The sequence below is a fragment of the Cupressus sempervirens genome, unplaced genomic scaffold (genome assembly GCF_028749045.1).
Source record: "Cupressus sempervirens isolate cs-2001-9-10 unplaced genomic scaffold, ASM2874904v1 CseChr00s100001_01, whole genome shotgun sequence".
NCBI lineage: Eukaryota > Viridiplantae > Streptophyta > Pinopsida > Cupressales > Cupressaceae > Cupressus > Cupressus sempervirens.
The window spans coordinates 1992125-2015555 of NW_028322205.1; the positions used below are offsets into that span (position 1 = coordinate 1992125).

General features: G+C 34.8%; 2 protein-coding genes across 2 annotated transcripts; both read left to right on the plus strand.

Annotated features, from left to right (window-relative positions):
* The first annotated feature begins 17713 nt into the window (after positions 1–17713).
* On the plus strand, positions 17714–19721 carry LOC149527865 (cytochrome P450 76T24-like). Its single transcript, XM_089812039.1, has 2 exons — positions 17714–18725; positions 18813–19721. Exons 1-2 carry the CDS (start codon positions 17835–17837, stop codon positions 19443–19445), a joined length of 1524 nt encoding a protein of 507 aa, XP_089668165.1. The 5' UTR covers positions 17714–17834; the 3' UTR covers positions 19446–19721.
* Positions 19722–20680: 959 nt separating this feature from the next.
* LOC149527866 (geraniol 8-hydroxylase-like) lies at positions 20681–22913 on the plus strand. The gene is made up of 2 exons (XM_089812040.1): positions 20681–21816; positions 21913–22913. Exons 1-2 carry the CDS (start codon positions 20929–20931, stop codon positions 22543–22545), a joined length of 1521 nt encoding a protein of 506 aa, XP_089668166.1. The 5' UTR covers positions 20681–20928; the 3' UTR covers positions 22546–22913.
* The last annotated feature ends 518 nt before the right edge of the window (positions 22914–23431 follow it).

The window sequence follows — 23431 nt, forward strand, 5'->3', positions numbered from 1 at the left end:
TGATTTGATCATAGTATGGCTTAACTTTTCTTATTTTCAGCTTACAGATAGCATTTATGGATCGCTGTGGAGTTTCACCTTCTATGTGCGAAAACTCGCTATGGAGAGGAAGAAACTTTATTTTTCGCCCAGGCCCATTGTTTTACTTCTTCTTCCCTATTCACTTTATTGTAAGCCTCCGGAAAACACAAAACTAACTTTTCAAGTGAGAGGTGGGACCCATGGCTTTCTTAATTCCTTTACATACACCTCTTCAAAAAATTGATTTCTGACTTCGGAGTCCACCACAGAGAAGCTCTTTCCTGATTTTCCGCCAATCGTTATTTTGGTTACTTTTCAAACTTTAAAATGATTCTTGTTGTGAAATCATGACACCATTTGAATGATCTTTTCATAACATGATTTGTTTTACTTCAATAAAGCTTAGAAATATCATTCGCCAGCCTTTGCAAAAATTCACCTTTGGGGTGCGAAAACCCTACTATGGAGAAGCCAGAACCTACTTTTCTGCCAATTCAAATTTTTTTTTTTCCACATCAAATGAGCTACAAGAAAATCTATTGATGTAGCATAATTTGAGAATCCCCATCGAGTATGGTTCTAAACTACCCCTAAGACTCACGATAATCAAGAAATACCCACCCGAGCTATATGTGACACAGGAGAAGGGAAAAGATGAAAACCCAATGGGGAAACTCAGCATCTAAAGAGGAAAGACTTATTGACCAGACTTTGACAAAATATGACATTAGTTCACTTTCCACTTTGCAAAATTTGTATATCATTAAAAGTGGGGCAACAGCTTTAAAACTTTTCTTACCTCCTTCCTCTTCTTTCAACCTATATACCCACTTATTCTATAAAGCCTTTTTCCTTGTAGGTAACTTGCATAAATCATATGTCTTATTCTTCAGCAAAGAGTCCATTTCATCTGTCATGGTAGACTCCCACTGAATCTTAATATCCACCTACATAGCTTCATCATAACATTCAGGTTCACCAGCATCGGTAAGTAAAATTGAATACAAAGAGGGAGAGACTCTTTCTAAAGGTCTAATTTTCCTTGTTAACCTTCTAACATTCATTGGTGTGTGTAGTATTTTTTGTTGTAGTTTTTATGGCTGGAACATCAACTTTTGGACTATCATCCAACACTTTATAATCATCTTCCTTCTTCTCATGTTGCTGCAAAAAATCTTTGTACAACACTTTCTCATTAAATATGACATCCTTGCTTTTTACAATTTTATAATTTTTAAAATCCCAAAGCCTATAACCAAATTCATTAATGCCATATCCAACAAATAAACATTTGTTTGACTTAGCTTCTAGTTTGTATTTACTTTTAGAATCTATGTGAGAAAATGTTTCACAACTAAAGGTTTTGAAAAAAGAATAACTCACCTTCTTACCAGTCCATGCTTCCTCTAGAATACCATGACCTAAAGGAGTAGAGGGACCTCTAATAATCAAATATATAGTATTATTGACAACCTTTGCTTGCATGTGTAAGGGAAACCCAACATGTAACCTCATGCTCCTTGCACACTCCATTATAGTCTTGTTCATGCGTTCAGCCACTCCATTTTCCTATGGAGTCCTTGAAATAGTTTTCTATCTATGAATACCATTAGTGGAGAAATAATCTTCAAATTCATGATTGCAAAACTCACCACCATTATTAGATTTGAGACATTTTAATTTGTTACCAGTCTCATTTTCAACCAAGCATTTCCATTTCTTAAAAGTTTGAAATACATCATTTTTTGTCTAAGGAAATAAACCCATACTTTTCTAGTTGCATCATCAATAAATGTATCATAATAATGAAAGCCACCAAGGAAAGATACTTGAGTCGGTCCCCATACATCGATATGTACAAGCTCTAATTTCTCCTTTTTGTTTTCCTTCCCAGTCTTCACAAAATTCACTCTCTTTTGTTTTCCATACACACAACTTTCATAGAAATCCATATTAACACATTTCAGACTTGGTAGAACTTTTTTTGAATGAAGCACTTTCATATCTTTCTCACTCATGTTCCCAAATCTATTGTGCCATAGTGCTGCATCAAAATTTATAAAAACTATTTTTTCTCCCTGCTCAACTGTAGTGATTGTTCCTAAACATTCATTTTTCATTGAAACAATTAAAGTAGAAGGAAAAATATGACCTATACAAAGATATAAGGTGCCTACTTTCACACCTTTTTCTACTACAAGGGAACCTTTTGAAACCTTCCAATTTTTATCATTAAAAATAACTACACAACCCTCATCATTGAGTTGCCCTGCTGAAATTAAATTCCTACTCAGTGTTAGAACATGTATTACCTCATGAAGTAGCCAATGATTCTCATTCTACAACTTAATCTTAACTTTTCGCTTTCCAACAATCTGACAAGGTTCATTATCCCCCAAATAAACAAGCCCAAAATCCCCTTGGACATAATCAATGAAATATCCTCTATGAGATGTAGCATGAAATGAAGCACTAGAATCTAAAACCCATGAATCATCAACACTTTCTAAAGATATAAGAAAAGCATCCTCTTTAGATTTGTTACTTACCACATTTTCCTCATTATCTCCATCTGGTTTATCTCCTTCATTTTTCTTTCGATTCCAACAATCTTTCTTTTCATGCCTTGGTTTTCCATAGTACTAGTAGTCATTTGGTCCTCTTGATTGAGACCTCCTCCCCTTTGACTTTCCTCTCGATTTCCAACAATTTTTGAAATTACTTCCTCTCTTAGTCATTCTACCCCTACTTTGTGCATTCAAAGCACTTCCTAATGTAGATCCACCTAAGGTTTTCCTATGAGTTTCCTCACTAAAAAAAAACACTGATCACATCATCATATTTTAAGGTACTAGATCCAAGAACAAAATTACTCACAGCCATTACCAAGCCATTCCAGCTTTTAGGCAAAGAACATAAAATCAAGAGAGCCCTAATTTCTTTATCAAAATTGATACGCACAGAAGATAACTGACTAGTAATAGTATTAAACTCATTTAAATAATCTGCAATAGATCCACCTTCTACCATTTTCATATTAAATAAATGCTTCATGAGAAATACCTTGTTTGAAGCAGGGAGCTTTTCATATAGTGTCGCTATGATTTTCATCAACTCTTCTGTTGTCATTGCTTTTGTAATTTAAATGCCAACAATGGTGCCAAGCATAATCAAATGCTTGCAAGTGCTTTTGTGCCTAAAAGATCCCATTCATCATTTGACATAGATCCCTGATTCTTAGTTTTGCCTTCCAACAGCTTCCATAAATCCTTCTGATAAAGATAGTGTTTCATTTGCATCTTCCATAACTAGAAGTTCTTCCTATTAAACATGTCAATCCTCAGCTTACCCTCATCTACCATCACTCCCACTCAACTGTGAGACTTTCTTGCAGAGGATAACTAAAAAACAACCTCGCTTTTATACCACTTATTAGGATTAAACCATGGATAGAAATAACAATAACATGAAAATACAACCAATATCAGAAAATAATAGATCACATAGAAAATAACACAAGACACCAAGATTTAACATGGTTCACCCAATACCTAGGCTATGTCCACCAAATAGAAAGTCTGATATTATTACGATCTAGTAATTACAACCTAATTATAATTCATAATCCCTTATAGCTCAATACTGCTACAAGAACCAATTTTCACATCACCACTATGAAACAATCCCTAACCCTAAGCCCTTTTATACAATTATTTTTACCACTTTAGGGTTATAATTAGTAATTTCATGTCGGCCCAAAATCTAACAATCTCCCACTTGGGGACTGATTAGGCTCCACAATAAACAACAATAAATGTATCAAAGAATCATGTGATGCACACAAAGACTAAGTGCATGTTGCAATCAAGTATCATTACTTGAGAGAATCAGTACAAGATAAAGAGGTGAATAGGGAATATGTTAACACAAAAGAACAAATTGTTGATATCTTCACAAAAGCATTACCTAAGGATTCTCATGAGTATCTAAAAGGTAAACTAGGGGTGATACCCCTATCAAAGACTATCTAAGTAACAAAAGGAGTGCCTTGCATCAAACAAGTTGAATCTCATATGTTACAAATTGATGCAGTGGATCTTACTTTAGGAACCACCTAAAGTAATCAAATAACTAAAACTTCAAATCATTCACAAACAAGGTGATAGAGAGAGAAACTAAAGAAGTTCATATTTACATATTTAGATGACAAGTCTTTAGCAATGTTGTCAAAGAGGGAGATAGTTACTGATCAAGATAAATACAAGAGATTGGAGGTTGAACAAAGAAGTAGAAATCCTAACACACACAGTATGAGGAAGAAATGTTGATAGAAAGGAAGTGTATCTATTGATATCATTCTACCTAGAAAGATGAAGATAATTGTGGAAGGGAGTTATAAGGATGACACAAACAAAGAAGTTTTGTAACCTATTTAGAAGATGAAATTTGTTGATAGAGGCAGAGATTTCAACACAGGGAATTTTTTTTTTAGTATTTTGTTGGTCTTACTATTTTAACCTAGTTAGTTTGGTTGATTAGTTTGGTTTGCCATCAATACCAAAGAGGGAGATTGCTAAAGAAGGAGATTTTTGAGAATAGATTTATTCAAGTATGATCAATATGTTTCAATCATTTTTTTGTCACTAATGTCAAACCTGCTATTTGTTGGTAAGACAACTGCTTACAAGATTTAAGTAATATCACTTATTTGATTGATGAAGAGGATTTGATCAAAAGATGTAACAATAGAACTTAGAGAGAAGGTTGAGTTATTTTATTTAAAGGATTATATGAATCAGCTAAGACAATGATAACATGATGTATTGATAATCTACTTAAGGTTACAAGGGCTAGTTACACTAAGAAAGTTTAGAAGAACAAATTAAACAAAGTTTTTCTACCAAGCTTGACTGAGTGGATAGAAGGTGTCGAGAAAAGTCAGTGCAAGCCAAGTAGAAAATCAGTTGGACCTAAGTAAAAGTCTATTCTAGTTTATGCCAAGTAAATTTTAGTTGATACTAGGCACTAGTAAAATTTAGTTCATGTTGAGTCATTCTACACAGGATGTTGAGCAACATAGTGTGTGCCAAGCATCAGAAGCAAGTTAATGTTGAGTGACTACATTATTTGAAAGATCATGAATTTGATGGATCTGAGCTGAAAATTTTGTTTTCTTAGATTTTATGAACCAGGTAGAAGATAAGATTGATGATCTAGTGGCATAAAATTCAAAGTAAACTATTTTGAGGCAAATTCAAAGAGGATTCATGGAGAAGTTACTAGAAGAGATATAAAATGAGGAGTAGATTCATTGAGTCCTACCTAATATGTCCTAACCCTAAATTGGACAATGGAGAATGAATAGAAAAAGATATAAATTTCTTATTTATAGGAATGGTTGGTCAGAAGCAATTATTGTCATGTGCAAGAATCTAAGGAAGACAAGAAGTCAAGGGATTTGCTTCATCAAGTGACCCAAGAGAAGAGTCTGCATTGGCATGTTAAGAAAGAAGGCTTAAGGGTATGAATGCTTGAATGGTGAACAAGTTATTAGATCTAAAATGTGTGAAGGCCAGGCAGAATAGAGGACTGAAATAAAGATCTATAATCTACAAATGGAGTTGTAAGTTATTATCAGATCAAGGCTTACTATTACTCTCTAATAATTGTATTAATCTAGGGTAAATCCTTTCGATTAAGGTTGACCTAATAGTCATTTATAAATCCTTTAACCAAATGAAAATCCAAGTGAATGGTCTAAAGTCCTCTAACAAGGCTCACTCTTAACATACTGATTGAAATCCTTTAATAGGGTTGCATTTAACAGTGTCTATTGTAACCTTTAACAGGGTTGGCCTTTCATAGGGCATCACTTCAGAAGAATGAAAAAGAGTAGCATATTACTGGTGGTTTTTCCCAAATTGGGCTTTCTAGTAAATCATTGTGTAAAATTTGTTGCTTAACCTATTATGTTTCACATTTACATTTCTACAAATTGATTTGACAGTACCCTACAAGTTTTAAGTGATTAAATAATTCCTCAAGTCACACTATCCAATTCTTTGCTATGCTCTATTTTTCTCTATGTAAATATCTGTACTAGTATTTCAATCATATATCATACCTTATTGTCCATATACACCTCTCCATTGGTACACATCATCGTGACACTATCATAAATCTTTCCTCAACTACACATAAGCTAAGTCTTAAAGAGTCATCCATACACATCACATATGTTCTTTGTGCTACTACAAATTGTTTAACACTTACACAATTTTCTATCTCTAAATGTATAAATTAGATGTTGAATACATGTTGCCATAAATGACAACAATAAGGACATCTATCTAACCATATTGCCAAAAATCTTCCCCTTTTTCATTGATGACAACATTTGGGAAAATTGACTAAGTCCAACATGATGTCATACATATGAAAAGAAAACAAAAGTAACTATACAAATTTCCTTCAAACATAACATTTTTATTCATGATTTGATGGATCATTACATTCCTTATCACTCCTTTATATTGATACATAAGTACATAAGTTTACTCCACCTTACATATACAATACATACAATCTTCCTTTACATATAACTCCCCCCTTGACATCAATGACAAAGATGTCAAAAATTGTATCTAAAACTTGTGTAGCCTGTTGCTAATCAACTTGTCATTCTAGACAAGTAATCTGCATAAAAAATTTTGAGCATGTCCACTTCTCTCTTCCAATTTTCTTTTACTAAATTATAAATATTGGTTAGTGTGTATAGTGCATAAGGTGCCATTTCAATTGCACTCAAGTTAGTATATGCAAATTTGTCATAGGAAGTCTTTGCTACAAGCCATTCCTCCAGTTGCCTTTGCAAAGTACTTATCTTTGGTGAAATTTTTTTTGTAAGACTAGAAAATCTCTTTGCTTCCATTTCCTTTTCAGATGTCAAGCCTTTAATCACACTATGGATTTTCTCCACTTTGGTTCCACACACTTCAACGTTGGTCTCTAGGAGTCGTAGTTTTTTAGTGAGTTCTTCTAAATCACTCAACTTACTCTTAATTTGACTCTCAAAGTGAGTTGGGTACTTATATGATAGTGTGCACCGTGCATACAATCTCTTCCCTTCATCAATGCGCTTTCTAAATTCCTTGATGCTTACATCAAGTTCTTTCAAATCATTTCTCACATTAGTGCATATTGTATAGAAAGATGATACATCATGCTTTGCATGTTCTTTTACTAAAGCTACTTCTACTAAAGTTGTGAAATCTTCATCAAAGATTTTCACCAACTCCTTGGCCTTTACCTATAAGTCTAGATTGGCTATAGTTTTGGTAACTATCATTTGAATTCTATCCAAGACTTTAGTAAGAGTTTTCTCCAAAGACTTTATAGATTTATTCTTTTCAAATATCTTTCTTAGTGAGCTCATCAATCCTTTCTAATCATCATCATCATTTGGTGACACTGACACTACTTCTTATGTTGCTCCTATGATTGGAGTTACTATAAGAATAGGTGCAACTACTTTCAATTTTTCCTTCTTCTTCTCTTCCTCATCTTTCTTCTTCTCTTCTTCCAATCTTTCTGCTTCTTTTATTTTCTTCTCTTCTTCTTCTTTATTTTTCTTGTCTTCTTCTTCTTTAATTTTCTTCTCTTCCTTTTTCTTTTCTTCCTCTATCCTTTTTTCCTTTGCTATCCTCTTTATTTATTTCTTCTTCTCTTCTCCTTCATCTTTATTAGGGGTAGAGTAATCTATTATATTATTGATATTGCCAATAATATTTGCTCCATATTCTACAAAAGGATTCTCCTTTGCATCTATAGTTATGTGTGTATTGTCCACTTACATGGATTTAGTACCCATAACAATATGCAGTGGTGAGGGTGCTTTTTGTTTCTCTTCTTCTTCTCCCTCATCATTGGATGGTATGTGTGCTTCCACATATACTAGATTATTGGGCTTTGACTATACACTTACCTTAGGCACCATAGTCATGAATTTGACAATTCATCCCTCTTCTATCTCCTTCCTGACATCCTCATAATTGCCTCTCATTAGAAGAATTTCTCTTCTTTTGTTCCTTAGAAAGGGATCAATGCCCTTCAAAATTATGTTTGAGTCCTCCCTAGAGTCAACTTCACATAGTTTATTTATCATTGTGATCCTCAAACTCAAGTCTTCTAAAACTTTCTTCTTCATGTTTATTAGCCTATTATATAGGCCTTCAAGTATCCTATTTCAAGTACTCTCAAACTTCTTATTTCTCATAATCATGTTTCTTACAATGACATTTTCTAATTTCCTTCTATCCATATTGCTATATAGATTATAATACTTGTTTAATTGTACAAAATTTTCATCATTAATTATTTGCATGTTTAGGTTCTCTACCTTTAGTTTCTACCTGTTATTTTCCCTTCTCACACATCTTGTACTATTGGTCTATCTCGAACTTCATCCTCAAAACTTTCAAATTCATTAATCTGCATTGATTTTCTTCTCTTGCCTGATCCACTAGTGGTCTACTTGACCATTTTCTTTGATGATAGTGTAGGTTCTTGCTTAACCTTCACCAACTTCTCTAATTTCCTCTGCATTGTAGGTGCTTCCACCTCTTTCTACCTCTTAGGATGATCACTTCTTGATCTCACAAGTTGCACTTGCACAACTACTACATATGGTGTAATAGGGGTTTGTACACATGGTTGTGCTACTATCAAACCTTCTAAAGGTCCAACAATAGAAATAGGAGTTTTTGCTATCAGTTTAGATTGTCCACTTTCTTTCATTTCCAGTGCAATACCTCTGATTTCATTGAATTTCTCTCTGGTCATGCCTGATTCCTTTAGGATGGAGTCTATCACCTTTTCCACTTTCTTCTTTCTTTCCTTGTTGTATAGTTTTGACTGAGCTATTCTCATTTTCTCCTCATAGTTTCCCCAGCTATGACACTTTGTGTCCTTCTCTGATTGGTGGATGATCGACACATACCCTTCTATGAGCTCTTTGCTCATTTCATATCCCATGGGTTCAATGAACTTAACCCTTAGTACCACAACTTCCATACAAGTATTATCTATCTCCACCATGAAGCATATCTCATGCTTATACTTCTCTACCATGGATGGAGGAATTCTATACCTCTATCTCATTTCTGACTGGAAACTTTCCATCATTCTATCAATGTCATCATCTCTAACATTCTCCAACTTAGATCTATAGAATTGAGTCACCAATTTCATTGCACACTCATTGCTAGCCCAATTTGTTACTCCTATAAACTTGCTCATTGCATAGAAAAGTAAGTGAATCTGTAGGGACTCAAATCTAAAAACTACACTCTTCATTTCTTCAGTTTAGCAATGTTGTCCAATAGTTGTAGTCTAATAATATTACATAGATTAACTTTTCTCCCTTGAACTTCTATTACATAAGTTGCATGTCAAAATCTAGCTAGTACTGATTTAACCCTTGATCCATGGTTGAACTTGTACTCTAATATCTTGCTTAATAACTTTACTCATTTGTCTTGAATGAAATCTAGCTTCATGTTTCTTCCATCAAACCTAGTATTCAAGTTTGTCTCAACCATTTTCCTCACATCTTCTCATTTACTAGATTGCATCCCTCATTGCTGAATCTGGTGACCTTATGAATTAGGCCATTTTCAATAACTATATGTGCATCACCTAGCCATAAAAAATTATCATGTACCCTACTCATAATAATTCAGGTCCAATCGTGATTATCAAACTCTATATAAAACATATACTTTACTAGATTGAACTCACTCAGGTGTGTATACTCAGATTTCAAGGATAGGTCAATGTTACACATGGTTCCCAAATCTTTTTGAATCTCTTCATGTCCTATGCTTTCAATCTTACAGTTGATATAGCTTCTAATATCCTCAACATGAAGCATATTCTCATGAACTTGTTAAAATGCACCCAAGAGGTCATCCAAAAGTGAAATATATCGATATTTCTTGAACACATACCATGGCCTTTCAATCACATCATAAATGATCTAACTAATCATTGCAATTCCTTTAGCTCCGTAAAATACCTTAAATCATGATTTAGGGCTTTTGCAACTTTGTGTTTCTCTTTGCACTTCAATTCATTGTCAAATCACTCTTCAATTTTCTCAAGACACTTTGCATGAACAAATGGTACACACAATATTGTATATGATCCTTAAATCATTTCTAATCGCATTGCTCAGTAAATGTGTATCTACCAAAAACTCAAATATTGTCTTTGTTTACCATTGTATTCTTATTTTCTAAATTTTTGCTCACCGAGATCATATATTTACTTGTGCAATTGACCATAGCCTTCTCTATTTCCTTTACCTTCTATTAAGAGTGTAACTTCAAACTCTCTCTCCAACATTAGTTTGACCAACTGATGCACTACCTCTTCTAAAACTACTTAAGTAGGATAAGTCACAAACAATCTATGACTTTACTATTTTATCAGGTGCATCAAAATATTGCTCCTCCAAAACTATATAAGAGTTTTCTAGATGCTTAGCTATCACAAATACTTCTTTGAACTTATCAACTTGTTCTTTGACTACTTCCTTCTAACTCTTATCACTAACATTATCATTCCTTCTATCATTTCTATTATTGTTCCTTCTATAATTAGGATTCCTATTGAAGTTCCTACTGTCCATTCTGCAATATCTTGTTGTGTGTCTAAAGTTATTACATAACTGACATACAAGTGCATTTCTTTTTTTATTTGTTCCATTTCGACTTTCAGGTGCTCTGCAATTCATTGCAATATGTCCAAGATTGTTACACTTGTAACACACAAACTAGTTCTTTTATCCATTATATTTCTCTCCCCCATTGGATTTGTTATGTTATCTCACTCTTTCATTACCTATAGGGTTAGTGTTCCTAAACATTCTACTATTTTTATTATTACTAGTAAACTTAGGTTTCTTACACTCTACTACTTTGTGTCCATAACCATGAGAATTATAAGAATAGAAATTAGTAATATTTTTAAAAGACTTAAATGTGCAATCTCTCTTCATATACCAACTCCATTGTATATGAAGCATCAACCTTTGAACTCATATCTTACTTCCTTGGGTGGCTCATCTTGCTTAGGTTTATCAGCTTGCTCTATTTTCTTAGATTCATCATGTTTCACTAACAAATCAATTAATTCAACTTTCTTTGATACTTTAATAGTTCTACTTGATTATACCTTACTCAAATTAGATTCCTTAGGGAATTCAATAACTGGATCTGGTTCTCTTCTAATTTCAACTTTCTTGGTTGATTTATCTCTAATAAGATATCCAGGTCCTATCTTATTATAAGAAGGTCTTTGGTGAAATATACGTTCATCTATCTTCTCACTATTGGAATAAAGTTTCTCTAACTATTGGTTAGCTTGTGCCAATTCTCCTTTCACAATGATATTGTACTTTTCTAATTATGCATGCTCAATCTTCATAGTATCTAGTTTAGATGTAACTTGATTTAACTGGGATCTAAGGTCTACATTCTCAATTTTTATTTTAGGTTCATTCTTGCCACCATTTTTTAAAGACTTAACTTAGGTTCAACAATTTTTGACTCATGTTTCAAAATATTATTTTCTTTTTGGAGATTTCCTACTTCATCATTGTCACCAGTCTACTCAAATGATTCATTGCCAGATTTTGGATCATCAATCTTTTCTTTTAGTTTACCAATGAAAACTTTTGCATCTTCATATCTATCATTTAGATCATCTCTTTCTTTAGTAAGAAGGTCAATCTTCTCAAGAGCTTCTTCAAGGTTTTTCTTCAACTATTCCATATCTATAGGGATCTTACTCAAGTTGTTAAACTTCTCTAGAGTGACTAAGATCTTATATAAATTGTTAGAAATAGATAATATTGAGGGGGAAGGGGAGTGGGGGTGAATCAATATTCTAAAATTTTTTTCCCACAATTGAATATTATTAATTACTTTATAACTTGCATATGAAAGTAAACCAACAATGTTGAACAACAAATATAACCATACACATAGAGAACTTATAACACCATTATTAGTTAACTAGGGAAACCTTGGCCAAGGGAAAACCCCAGTAGGGATGATACCCACTAGATGATTCACTAAACAATAGGATCTTGTCAAGGATATTGACCATGTTAGGAGTCTATGAAGTACATATAGTGTCTAGAGTCCTTGTTAGAGGCCTCAACCTTGTTAGGAGTTAGTAGATCAAATACAAAGTCTGCAAGAAGAGCCCACTACCCTAGCATGCAATTATACAATTTAGTTCTTCATAAGAATAGATATACATACAATAATTTCTATCTATTGTAATTCACACTTTCTCTAATCATACATCAGATGTAGTTCGCATATTATCTCATTGACTTCACATCAATCACATATATTGCATAGATCATAGGTATGTCACACACTTCTCTTTGCAAGATAATTTCTTTACTTATAACTCGTATATTCATAATTCACTTCTTAGTTGGCCATCATGCTTTCACACACTTGGCATAATATGAAATAACTTATGGAATAATATCTACATGGTTGGCTCATCATGACTTAGTAATTATTTTGTCACTAAAGTAATTCCTCAATTCATACAATCTAATTCTCTGCTATGCTATGTTATGCTCTATGTAAATACCTATACTAGTATTTCAATCATATCTCACATCATACTATTCATACACACCTATGCACTGATAGATTTCATCATGAAATTTTCATAAAGCTTTCCTCAATTGTGCATAAGATAACTCTCAAAGAGTCATTCGTACACATCACATCTATTCTATGTGTTGTTGTAAACTATCTAACACTTAGATAATTTTCTATCTCTAAATGCATAAATGAAATGGTGAATACATGTTTCCATAAATGACAACAATCAAGACATCTATATGACCATATTGCCAAAAAGAGGGCCTAAGGGTTAGAAGTTTCTTGAAAAATGAATAAAGCCTTAATCTCAAAACTTGTTTGGTTAGTTTTCAATGGTTCAAAAGATTGGATGAACATCATTAGAGAAATGCATCTTGCTAATGGCCCCTCTTGCCTCCTCTTAAACGATGTTAAATTTAATGGTACATCTGCACTATGGAAGAACTTATTAAAATCAAAATGGACTGTTAGAAGAGGGAGAAAGAAAATTATTGGTAATGGAAGAAACATTCTATTATGGTTTGATTCTTTAGCAACTGACACCCTACTTCAGGATTTGCAAGCTAACCAAGACCTTAAGAAATAGCTCATGAATACTATTGGGATCAAAGTGGAAAACTCCATTATTTGGAGAAATTGAAAGGCTAAATGGTTATATCTAGAAAGTATCTAGCTAAGACAAAGGTAGGCAATAGGGATTGTTGATATTATAAGAGAGTTTTTTTGCAATCTTAAAAAAATCTTTTGAACCCTTATTTATTTAATTTGATGAAGGAGGACAAATGGATTTGAAAACATAACAACAATGGTCGCTTCTTAGTTGGATCTTCTTATAACTCTATTGATCTAGTGAGAGATGCTATCCAATTTTAGAAAGAGGTAAGGATCCCTAACCTCCCCCCAAGATTAATTGCTTCTAGTGAGTGGTTTCTCATGAGAAGATCTTGACTATAGATAGCCTAAATAAAATAGGGTTCAATCTTGATAACAAGTGTGTTTTATGTGAGAAGGTGCATATACCATTGACCACTTATTCATTCACTACTCCTTCACTAGAGATCTCTAGAGTCATTTATTTTTAGGATACCAAGGTTAACATGGTGATGCCTAGCTCTTTCAAACTTCTCATACCTCAATGGAGAAATGCCCCTCAACTCCACTTGGTCTTGAAAAACCTTTGGCTTCATATTCTTCCTAATGTGGCTGAGGCTATTTGGAAGGAAATGAATAAAAAAATATTCAAAGAAGGAAGAAAGAAAATATTACCTTTTTTTTGCATTAATAAGAGAATAATCAAGGAAAGTATCAATAATACGATTTTCCCAAAAGTGTTCTCATTTCCTGGTATAATGGACCTAAGAGTCAAATAAAACTAGAATATCACAAAGAGCCTAATAAAAGTGAATTGGAATAGTATCTGGAAAAGGAAGCATTGTAGATGGAAACCTCCAGAGGAAAATTGGATTAAGTGTAATGTGGATGTTTGTTCTAAAGGAAACCTAAGGAATAGTAGGGGCAGATGGTATCATAAGAAACAACAAAAGTCTTCTTATTCTAGGATTTACTAAACAAGTAGGAATTAAATCTAACAACTATGCCAAGGGATTTGTTATGTGGTATGGAGTGAAATTGTTATAGGGTTATGGATTTTATTAATATTGAAGTGGGAGGGGACTGAAAACTTATCACTAACATTCTTTTCAACAAGGCTAGTTTCACTTGGTGCATTCAAAGTCTCATGAGTCACTATAAAAGATGCCTCCTGTCATTCCACCAGGTCAGAATACACCATACCTTAAGAAAATGAAATAAAGCCGCTAACTTTATGGCTAACTGGGATCTAAATTTTCAAAATTAAAACCATGTATCTACTTTTGAAAGCTCAGAGGAGTTAAAAGCAATAGTTTTAAATGAAATCAAGAATGTTTAAGTAAAAAGATTAGGAAGGATAGAAAAGAGTACACTACTACCATTAAGAGAAAAGTTAAAAGGAATATAAGGATTTGCAGTTTGAACTTTTTTTATTCAAGTTATCCTTTCTTATGGATATTCAAGAGAAGTTCCAATAAGGTTTTGAGCGGGAATCTTAGATATAATGATTATATTTTAATTATCAATCACTATAAAGTTAGCTTTGCTAAATTTAGTGAAGGCACCTTTTACTTATTAATCATGAAACTTTTTCATATAAAGTTATGATGTTTAAGACTATGATACATAGTAATGACTTTATTTCAAAAACAAATACGATCTTGAAGAATTATCAAAACTACATCCTCTATTTATGGAAAGGGGAATGTGGCTTAATGTATAATAATGATTGTTGTCATTTCAAGTGCTTGAAAGTTTTTGGTTGTAAACTCAAGGGTTTCTCAAGAAATGAGGATGATTGTGATACAAGTATTACCTTTATTTTAAGTGCTTGGAAAGATATTCATTATAACACAACTCAAGTTTACTTAGGACGCTTGAGGAGAGAATCTATAATGCAAAAAGATATTGTCAATCAGGAAACTACGAGGTTTAATTTTGATCTTCTTGAAGAAGCCTAGATTTTTTATAAGGCATACACTATGGGAGGTCCTCTGAAGTAGGTTGAGATGAGAAGCTATAAGGAATTACAAAATAGGGAAACATGGAATTACTTTGTGAGGATAGGTATGAGCAAATACATTGAGGCTATGAAGGGCCATAATTTGATGCCCTCTACAATTTTTTTCAACTTCTAGTATAGTGGTGAGGCCACCATTGGTAGTTTTAAGTTTGTCATGACCTGCCAATTGATTGGTGAGGCGATGGGCATACATTATGAAGGGGAGAAGGTTGAGAGGAAAGGGACAACATATTACAACAAATTCAAGAACAAATTCTTCAAGGGCATGGAGAAGTCAGTCGGGAATAGATCTAGGAACAAGTATGATCATTTATCCCTCCCTAGTCCCTTTTCCATTATTTTCTTATGGGTTATGTGTTATTTTACCCTAGAAAGGAAGTTTACCACTTACCATGGTTACCACTTCCCACTTCTTAGCATGTTAAGATATGGTGACAAGATAGATATACCTTTTTCCTTTATTCTTCCTTGGTAAATAGAATTAAAAATAGTGATAATGTGGCCACTCATTAGGGCTTGGTCTTTTCTTTGTACCACCATATGTTCTCCCACAACTTGAGTCTTGGTAGGTGTCTTACTTGTAAAGAGAGCCCTCCTCGAGCTCCTAGGAACTATTTTGTTATTGAGGAAATTATGCCTGAAAGTGACATAGATGTTCCTATTGCTACAACTAATGGAACTAGTAATCCCAAGAAAAGACATAAAAACCTTGAAGGTAAAACCCAAACCCTAGAAGAATCCTTGTTGTTGAAAACTCTGGCTAAATGTAAAAACATGGACTTGCCAAAACTAGTTTGGTTGGCACTCTTAAGAAAAGAAAAGTTCTTAAGGAAATAATTGAGGCAGATAAACAAGATTCAGAGGGGTTTGATAATGAAGAAGGAGACAAGAAAGCTAGCTCTTAGGGTTATAGAATTGAATCAAGATCAGGGGAAAGGAGATCTTAAAGGTTGAGGGTTAAAAAAGGAAAGAATTACAAAGAAGCTAGCGGAAATGATTCTTAGGATAAACAAGATGAGGAGACCTATGAAATCGAGGTTGAAGAAATTTCTAAGAAAGATGATAACAGTGCCACTGAGGAGGAGTTTGAAGCAGAAGCAGATGGTGAAGAGTCTGAGGAGGTTGAGCAGGAGACTAGGAAGCCCATATTGAGGTTTTTATTGGGCCTAATGTTGATAACCTCATTTATGACAACCCGGACGCTAAACAAATTAAAGTTCTAGTCAATCTTGTGCCCTTTGAGGATAGTAATATTGAAAAGATTAAAAAAGATCTAGAAGAAAAAAACAAGGTCCTCAAAGAAAAAGTATTATCTCTTTACAATAAGTTTCACAATTTCATAACTAGCATTGAGTTGGGTGTGGCCATTTCGACTATATGCAAGGTCTAGAAAGAAATGATGAGAAAGGTCATCTTTGGCACTGTCATTGATCATAGAAAACTCAAGAGAGCTAACATGTAGAAGGACAATGTGCGTGTGGAGATGAAGATCGGGGAGGATGTACGCAACTAGACAAAGAATGTCAAGTACTTGGTCGAGGACTGGGAGAACATCAATCATGCCTAGTTTTTCTGGGACCTAGTTTTGTTTTTTGTCTATTTTAATGTTATGTACTTTTAGTTACTTTCTCTTAATGGTTATTGTACTCTTGCTTGTAATTTTGGGACATTATTTAAATATAGTTAGGTTAAATCTGGATCATGTTAATTGTCATTACTCTAAACCTCAGTTATCTTTTTTGATTATCAACAATGTTTTGGCTGATATGTTAGACTTTGATAATAGTAGTACTTTACTTGGTTTTTTATTAAGTTTTTCTTTATGGTTGGTCTCTAGCAATTTGTGTTAGAGATTATCTTTTATGTTGCTTGGTTGTAATGGTTAGAGCATACAAGTTCTCTTATTTTTTATTAAAGGAGGGAGGAAAAGTGTCCTGAACTCCATAAATAGCAAGAATAAATAATTTTTTTTGCTCTGGGCTATTACAACTAAGCAGTAGAAAATACCAACACTAACACAAACTATTAGAATCTCCACAAACCAAAATTAAACAGAAAAGTTTTCTTATTTCTATGTTGTATCTTACGTTGCCCCTTTTAATTAAAATCAATTAAAAGATATGATAAATTAGAATAGAAAGAAGGATTCTTTTATAATCTTTCATATTAGTCAATCTGAAAATGGGTCTAGAGATGACTTATTGACTAGCTCATTCTCCTTGTAGGAGACACCGGCTTACAATAAAATAGAAGTTAAAATAAAAGTGAAATAAAATATAGTAGCGTGAAACCATCAATGAATACCTTGGAAAGACTAGGAGGTAGCATTTCAGTCTTCTCATCGTTTACTGTTATCCTCAAATGCCATGCTGACGAATTCATTGCGTGGGCAGAGCAGCATACGTCGGTTTAGGGTTCTGCCTTTGTATACCGCAAAACCAAACGAGGTAGAGATTTTTGTTTTAATATCTTCTTGGTTAGATTTCCTTGTTTACAGCTAATCTAATATGGCTATTCCACCATTTTCTTGGTACTCTCTGCTCCTTGCTGCCGCTTCACTCCTATTCTTGTTCTTTCTATGGCGAAGCGAGAGGAAAACAAGGCTCCATCTTCCTCCTGGACCTCCCGCTTGGCCCATTGTGGGGAACCTCTTTCAGCTTGGGAAGAAACCCCAGGAAACTCTGTATTACCTCTCTGCTAAATACGGCCCATTGATGACACTCCGTCTGGGCATGAAAACAGCAGTTGTCGTCTCGTCTCCGGCCATGGCCAAGGAGATCCTCAAAACCCACGATCACATCTTCGCGGGAAGACCGGCCATGGAAGCATTCAGATCCCTCTCTCATCACAAGTCCTCGCTAATCTGGGGAGAATATGGTCCGTACTGGCGCAATCTCCGTCGAATTTCAACTATTGAGCTTTTCACCAACAAAAGACACGATGCTCTGCAGCACCTCAGAAGAGATCAAGTGTTTCGCACGATTCGGCTCATATACGATGACAGGGGGAACGTTGTGGACATCGGGAGGATGGCGTTCTGCACGTCTCTGAATGTGTTGGGCAACATGATCTTCAGCACGAACGTCTGCGATCCGCGCAGTCCACACTCTGCGGAGCTCAAAGAAACCATCTGGAAATTAATGAAGCTCGTCGCAATGCCCAACTTAGCAGACCTTTTCCCGTTTCTCCGGTTTCTCGACCCGCAGGGCGTGTCACGTCGGATGGCCGGGTATTTCAAGGTGTTGTACGACTTGTCCGAGACCTTCATACAGAAAAGGCTCGCCGAGGCCACCCAAACAGTCAAGGCGCTCAAGGACTCGGAGAAGGATTTTCTGGATGTTCTGCTGGATTCCAGAAGTGAAGATTTCAGTCTCGTCGGTATCCGAGCCTTGATAGCTGTGAGTAGTACTTCAATTTTCTATTTTTATTTCTAATGATGTATATAAATATTTCAGATCTCTAATCGTGGCCATCTCTGGTTTCAGGAATTGTTTGCTGCCGGGACCGAATCGAGCACGACAATAGTAGAGTGGGCCATGGTGGAATTCATGCGCAATCCTCAGAAATTAAACAGAGTTCGACAAGAGTTGGATGAAGTAGTTGGTTGCAACAGAAAAGTGGAAGAATCTGATCTTGATCATCTTCCTTATCTCCACGCCGCTGTAAAAGAGTTGTTCCGACTGCATCCGACGGCTCCGGTGCTGCTCCCACACAGAGCCGAAAGCTCGTGTGAAATCGGAGGTTTTGTTATTCCCAAAGACACGCAGGTGATGGTGAACGTGTGGGCTATCGGGAGGGACCCTGCGATTTGGAACAATCCGTTGGAATTTGTGCCGGAGAGATTTCTAGAGGGGGAGAATAGCTTGATAGATTACAAGGGTCAACACTTTGAGCTGATTCCGTTCGGAGCTGGAAGGAGAATTTGCCCGGCGATTCAAATGGCAAGTCGTACGGTTTCTTTTGTTTTGGCTTCTTTGCTTCATTCGTTTGACTGGGAACTTCCGGGTGGAGTGAGCGGCGAGCTGCTGGACGTGACGGATATTACGGACGAATTTGAAGTTACTTTCAAGCAGTTGAATGCAATTCCGGTACCACGTCTCCCACATGATGTTTATTAGTTGTATTTGTGTGTTTCGTTTTATAGTGTCCAATTGTCTCAATATACCAATGTTAAGTCAAAAAAATCGCGTTCGAAGTCTTCGCTAGCGGCCCCTGATGTTCATTAATATACCAACTCTGTTTTCAATTATATTAAACAGTTTATATAGTATGAACTACAATCTTATCTATCTATATATATCATCATTTATGTTAGTTTGATATTAACCAAAATTCCATTGCCTACCGTTTTGTAATGTTTATGACTTAATCTAATATTTTCTCATTGTTTCTAATCTATGCCTAACATTTTGCTCAAAGTTGGTGAAATAGAATATGATTTTAAATTTCAAGGTCATTTTCATGCAATGAAGAATCTATATTTAAATGTGGAAAGTAATAAATAGTTAAATTAATATTAAAATATAAAATTTGTGTGAATGAGAATTAGATATAGTCAAATGTATTGAAATAAATGCAAATGAATAAGTGTATTAAACTCAACTTTCTACAATATTAGACTATTTGTCTATCTATGATTTTGTGTCAATATAAAATAATTACATATTATTAATTAATATAGTCCAACGTGCATTCTACTATAGCATAGACACCTGGATGAAATTTGGTGAGATTTAATACAATTTTGAATTTGAATGATCATTTTCATGCAATAAAGAATGCATGTCTAAATATGAAAATTAATATAAATGTGCCAAAAATGTCAAAATATAAATATAGAATGAATGACAATATGATATGGTCAAAATGTATAAAAGGAAGTGCACATGAGTAGTCGATTCAACTTGTATGTTATTAAACTTTTATTTATTTATATTTATGTATAATTGTATTCAAAGAGATTAATTTCGACATATCTTTCTCATGACATGGACTAATCATTATACATCTTAGATTTTTTATAAGATCGTGTATACTTGAAATTAATAGTTTAAAACAACTCCTTCTACTTGAACTTAATAGTTTAAAACAACTTCTACTACTAATTGTTCTGTATTCTCTATAAAACTTGTATTTAACATGAACTAATCATTGTACATCTTAGATTTTTATAAGACCATGTATACTTGAAATTAGTAGTTTAAAACAAGTAGGAGATAATTTCCATAACAAGTCAATATAACAGTTTAAAACAACTTCTTCTACTAATTGTTTTATATTCTCTACAAAACTTATATTTAATAAATAAACGTCTTTATAATTTTTTTAAATAATTTTGTTCATGACTATTAGCTATATTTAATAGATTATCTTTCTACATTATCTTTGATTAGATCTGAAAAACCTATGATTTCTATACCTATTAGATCCTTTGATTTTAATTATTGACCATATACCGGAGACCGCCTCAAAGTTGTACCGGACTCCATCGTGAAAGACTTTCTACGGGGGTAGATATCGACAAGGGATGGAAGACTAGATATAAAATAACGTTAAGTGCCAAAACCAAACAAAAAAAGGTTGTCCCTGTTTACTGATAACATGGATATGGCGCCCCTTTCATGGTCCTCTGGACTCCTTACAGCTTGCTTACTCTTATTCTTCTTTCTCTGGAGAAGGCAGCGCAAATCAAAGCTTCCTCGACTTCCCCCTGGTCCTGCTGGTTTTCCTATTGTGGGAAACCTCTTTCAGCTGGGAAAGAAGCCTCACGAGTCCATGCATGCCCTCTCTCTCAAATACGGCCCCTTGATGACTCTCCGTCTGGGAATGAAAACAACAGTGGTCGTCTCCTCTTCTGCCATGGCGAAGGAAGTTCTCAAAACTCACGATCATATCTTGGCAGGGCGGCAGGTGCTACAAGCTCTCAAGTCTCTTTCCCATCACAAGTCATCTCTTGTTTGGGGCGAATACGGCTCTCACTGGCGTCATCTGCGACGTATTTCAACTGTTGAGCTTTTCAGCCCCAAAAGACTGGATCCTCTCGAACACCTCAGAAGAGATCAAGTATTTCGCACCATTCGACTCATTTTCGAGGACAACGGAAAAGTCATGGACATCGGTAAGATGGTGTTCTGCACGTCGTTGAATCTGTTAGGCAACATGATCTTCAGCACGAGCGTCTTCGACCCGCACAACCCAGCTTTTGCGGAGCTCAAAGATACCATCTGGAAAGTAATGAAACTCCTCGGAAAACCCAATTCGGCGGACTTTTTTCCGTTTCTCCGGTGTCTCGACCCTCAGGGTGTGTCTCGTCAGATGGCCAGGCATTTCAAGGTATTGTATGGCTTCTCTGAAACCTTCATACAGAAAAGGCTCGCCGCCGGTAGCCAAAGAGTTGAGCGTAAGGACTCCAACAAGGATTTTCTGGATGTTCTACTGGATTTCAGAAGTGAGGATTTCGATCTCGTTGGTATTCGAGCCTTGATAGCTGTGAGTGGTACTCTTGAAATATTTGATTTTCTAGTAAAAGGTTTATTATTAATCTCTGGTGCTTCTGAGACCTCTAATTGTGCTCTTTGATTTCAGGAATTGTTTGTTGCGGGTACTGAAACGGTCACTACAACGATAGAGTGGGGCATGGCAGAAATCATTCGCAATCCGGAGAAACTAAACCGAGTCCAAGAGGAGTTGGTGCAAGTTATTGGTGACAATAGAAGAGTGGAAGAATATGATGTTGATCATTTGCCTTATCTCCATGCATCAGTGAAGGAAATATTCCGATTGCACCCGGCTGTTCCATTGCTGCTTCCCCACAAAGCCGAAAACTCCTGCGAGATCGGGGAATTTGTGATACCGAAGCACAGCCAAGTGATAGTGAACGCGTGGGGCATCGGGAGGGACCCTTCAATGTGGGGTAATCCTTTGGAGTTTATGCCCGAGAGATTTTTGGAGGAAAAGAATAGAAAGATAGAATACAGCGGACAAAATTTTGAGCTGATTCCATTCGGAGCGGGAAGAAGAATTTGCCCGGCGGTTCCATTGGCGGGCCGTATGATTCATTTTGTTTTGGCTTCTTTACTTCATTCGTTTGAGTGGAAACTTCCAGACGGGAAAGGATGCGAGCAGCTGGACATGGCGGACATAACGGATGAGTTTGGAATTACCTTCAAAGAATTTAAAGCAATCCCCACACCACGTCTGGCCCATCATATTTACTAGCAATTCTTCGCAGAGGACGTGTAGTGGCTGTCAATTCCAATTTTGTTTTAGTTTTTGTTATAAAATAAGTAGTATCGGGTCAATATAGAAATCTAAATATTTGTTCGTCTTTTATAATTTGGGACTAACTTTGGAAAGTAGACAGTTATATTTAAGGGTCCATTTGGATGTGGGAATATGAATAGGGGAATAGGAATAGCTATTCTAGAATAGAAAATGCGGGTACATGTTCCTATTTTCTGTTTGGTTCAGCCAGATTTTGGTGGGGAATTCATGGACCCAAAAATTTATGTTTTCTAAAATGAATAAACCTGAAATAAGAATACGTATTCCAATTCCACCTATTTAGGTGGAATTGCAAAACCTCATTTTTGGGCCAAAAATTGGAATACATATTCCTATTTTATTTCGTATTCCAATTCAGATTTGGTGCATCCAAATGAAGAATTCAAATTTTTAAGAATTTACATATGCCTATTATGCTTGTATTCCCACTGCCAAATAGACCAAATAATAGTAATTATCGAAGACATGGATTTAGAGGAGCATAAATATTATCTATTTTATAATAATAAAATTAACTATAGACATGTTCTATTTTTCTCATTAGGCATTTGGTATTCTATTTTTTTTCAGTTCACTTTTATAAGTGATCATTTATTGTGTATAATAGATTGTGGAGTATTGTCTACAAAATTTGTAAACATGATTTATGCAATCAAATCTAAAATCACAAAAGACATAATACTAAAGATTGTGAATAAGAAAATAGTAAAAGAAAATATGCATTTTTTCTTAAAAGATGGCTACTTCTAAATTCAAGTAATGAAAAATTCATTAGTCAATGACAATAAGAACACATAATTGAACATGAAAATGCAAGACA

Coding starts and splice junctions, on each gene's coding strand:
- LOC149527865 (XM_089812039.1), top strand. CDS start 17,835: ATGGCTATTCCACCATTTTCTTGGTACTCTCTGCTCCTTGCTGCCGCT. Junction 18,726..18,812: donor GTATCCGAGCCTTGATAGCT/GTGAGTAGTACT, acceptor CTCTGGTTTCAG/GAATTGTTTGCTGCCGGGAC.
- LOC149527866 (XM_089812040.1), top strand. CDS start 20,929: ATGGATATGGCGCCCCTTTCATGGTCCTCTGGACTCCTTACAGCTTGC. Junction 21,817..21,912: donor GTATTCGAGCCTTGATAGCT/GTGAGTGGTACT, acceptor CTTTGATTTCAG/GAATTGTTTGTTGCGGGTAC.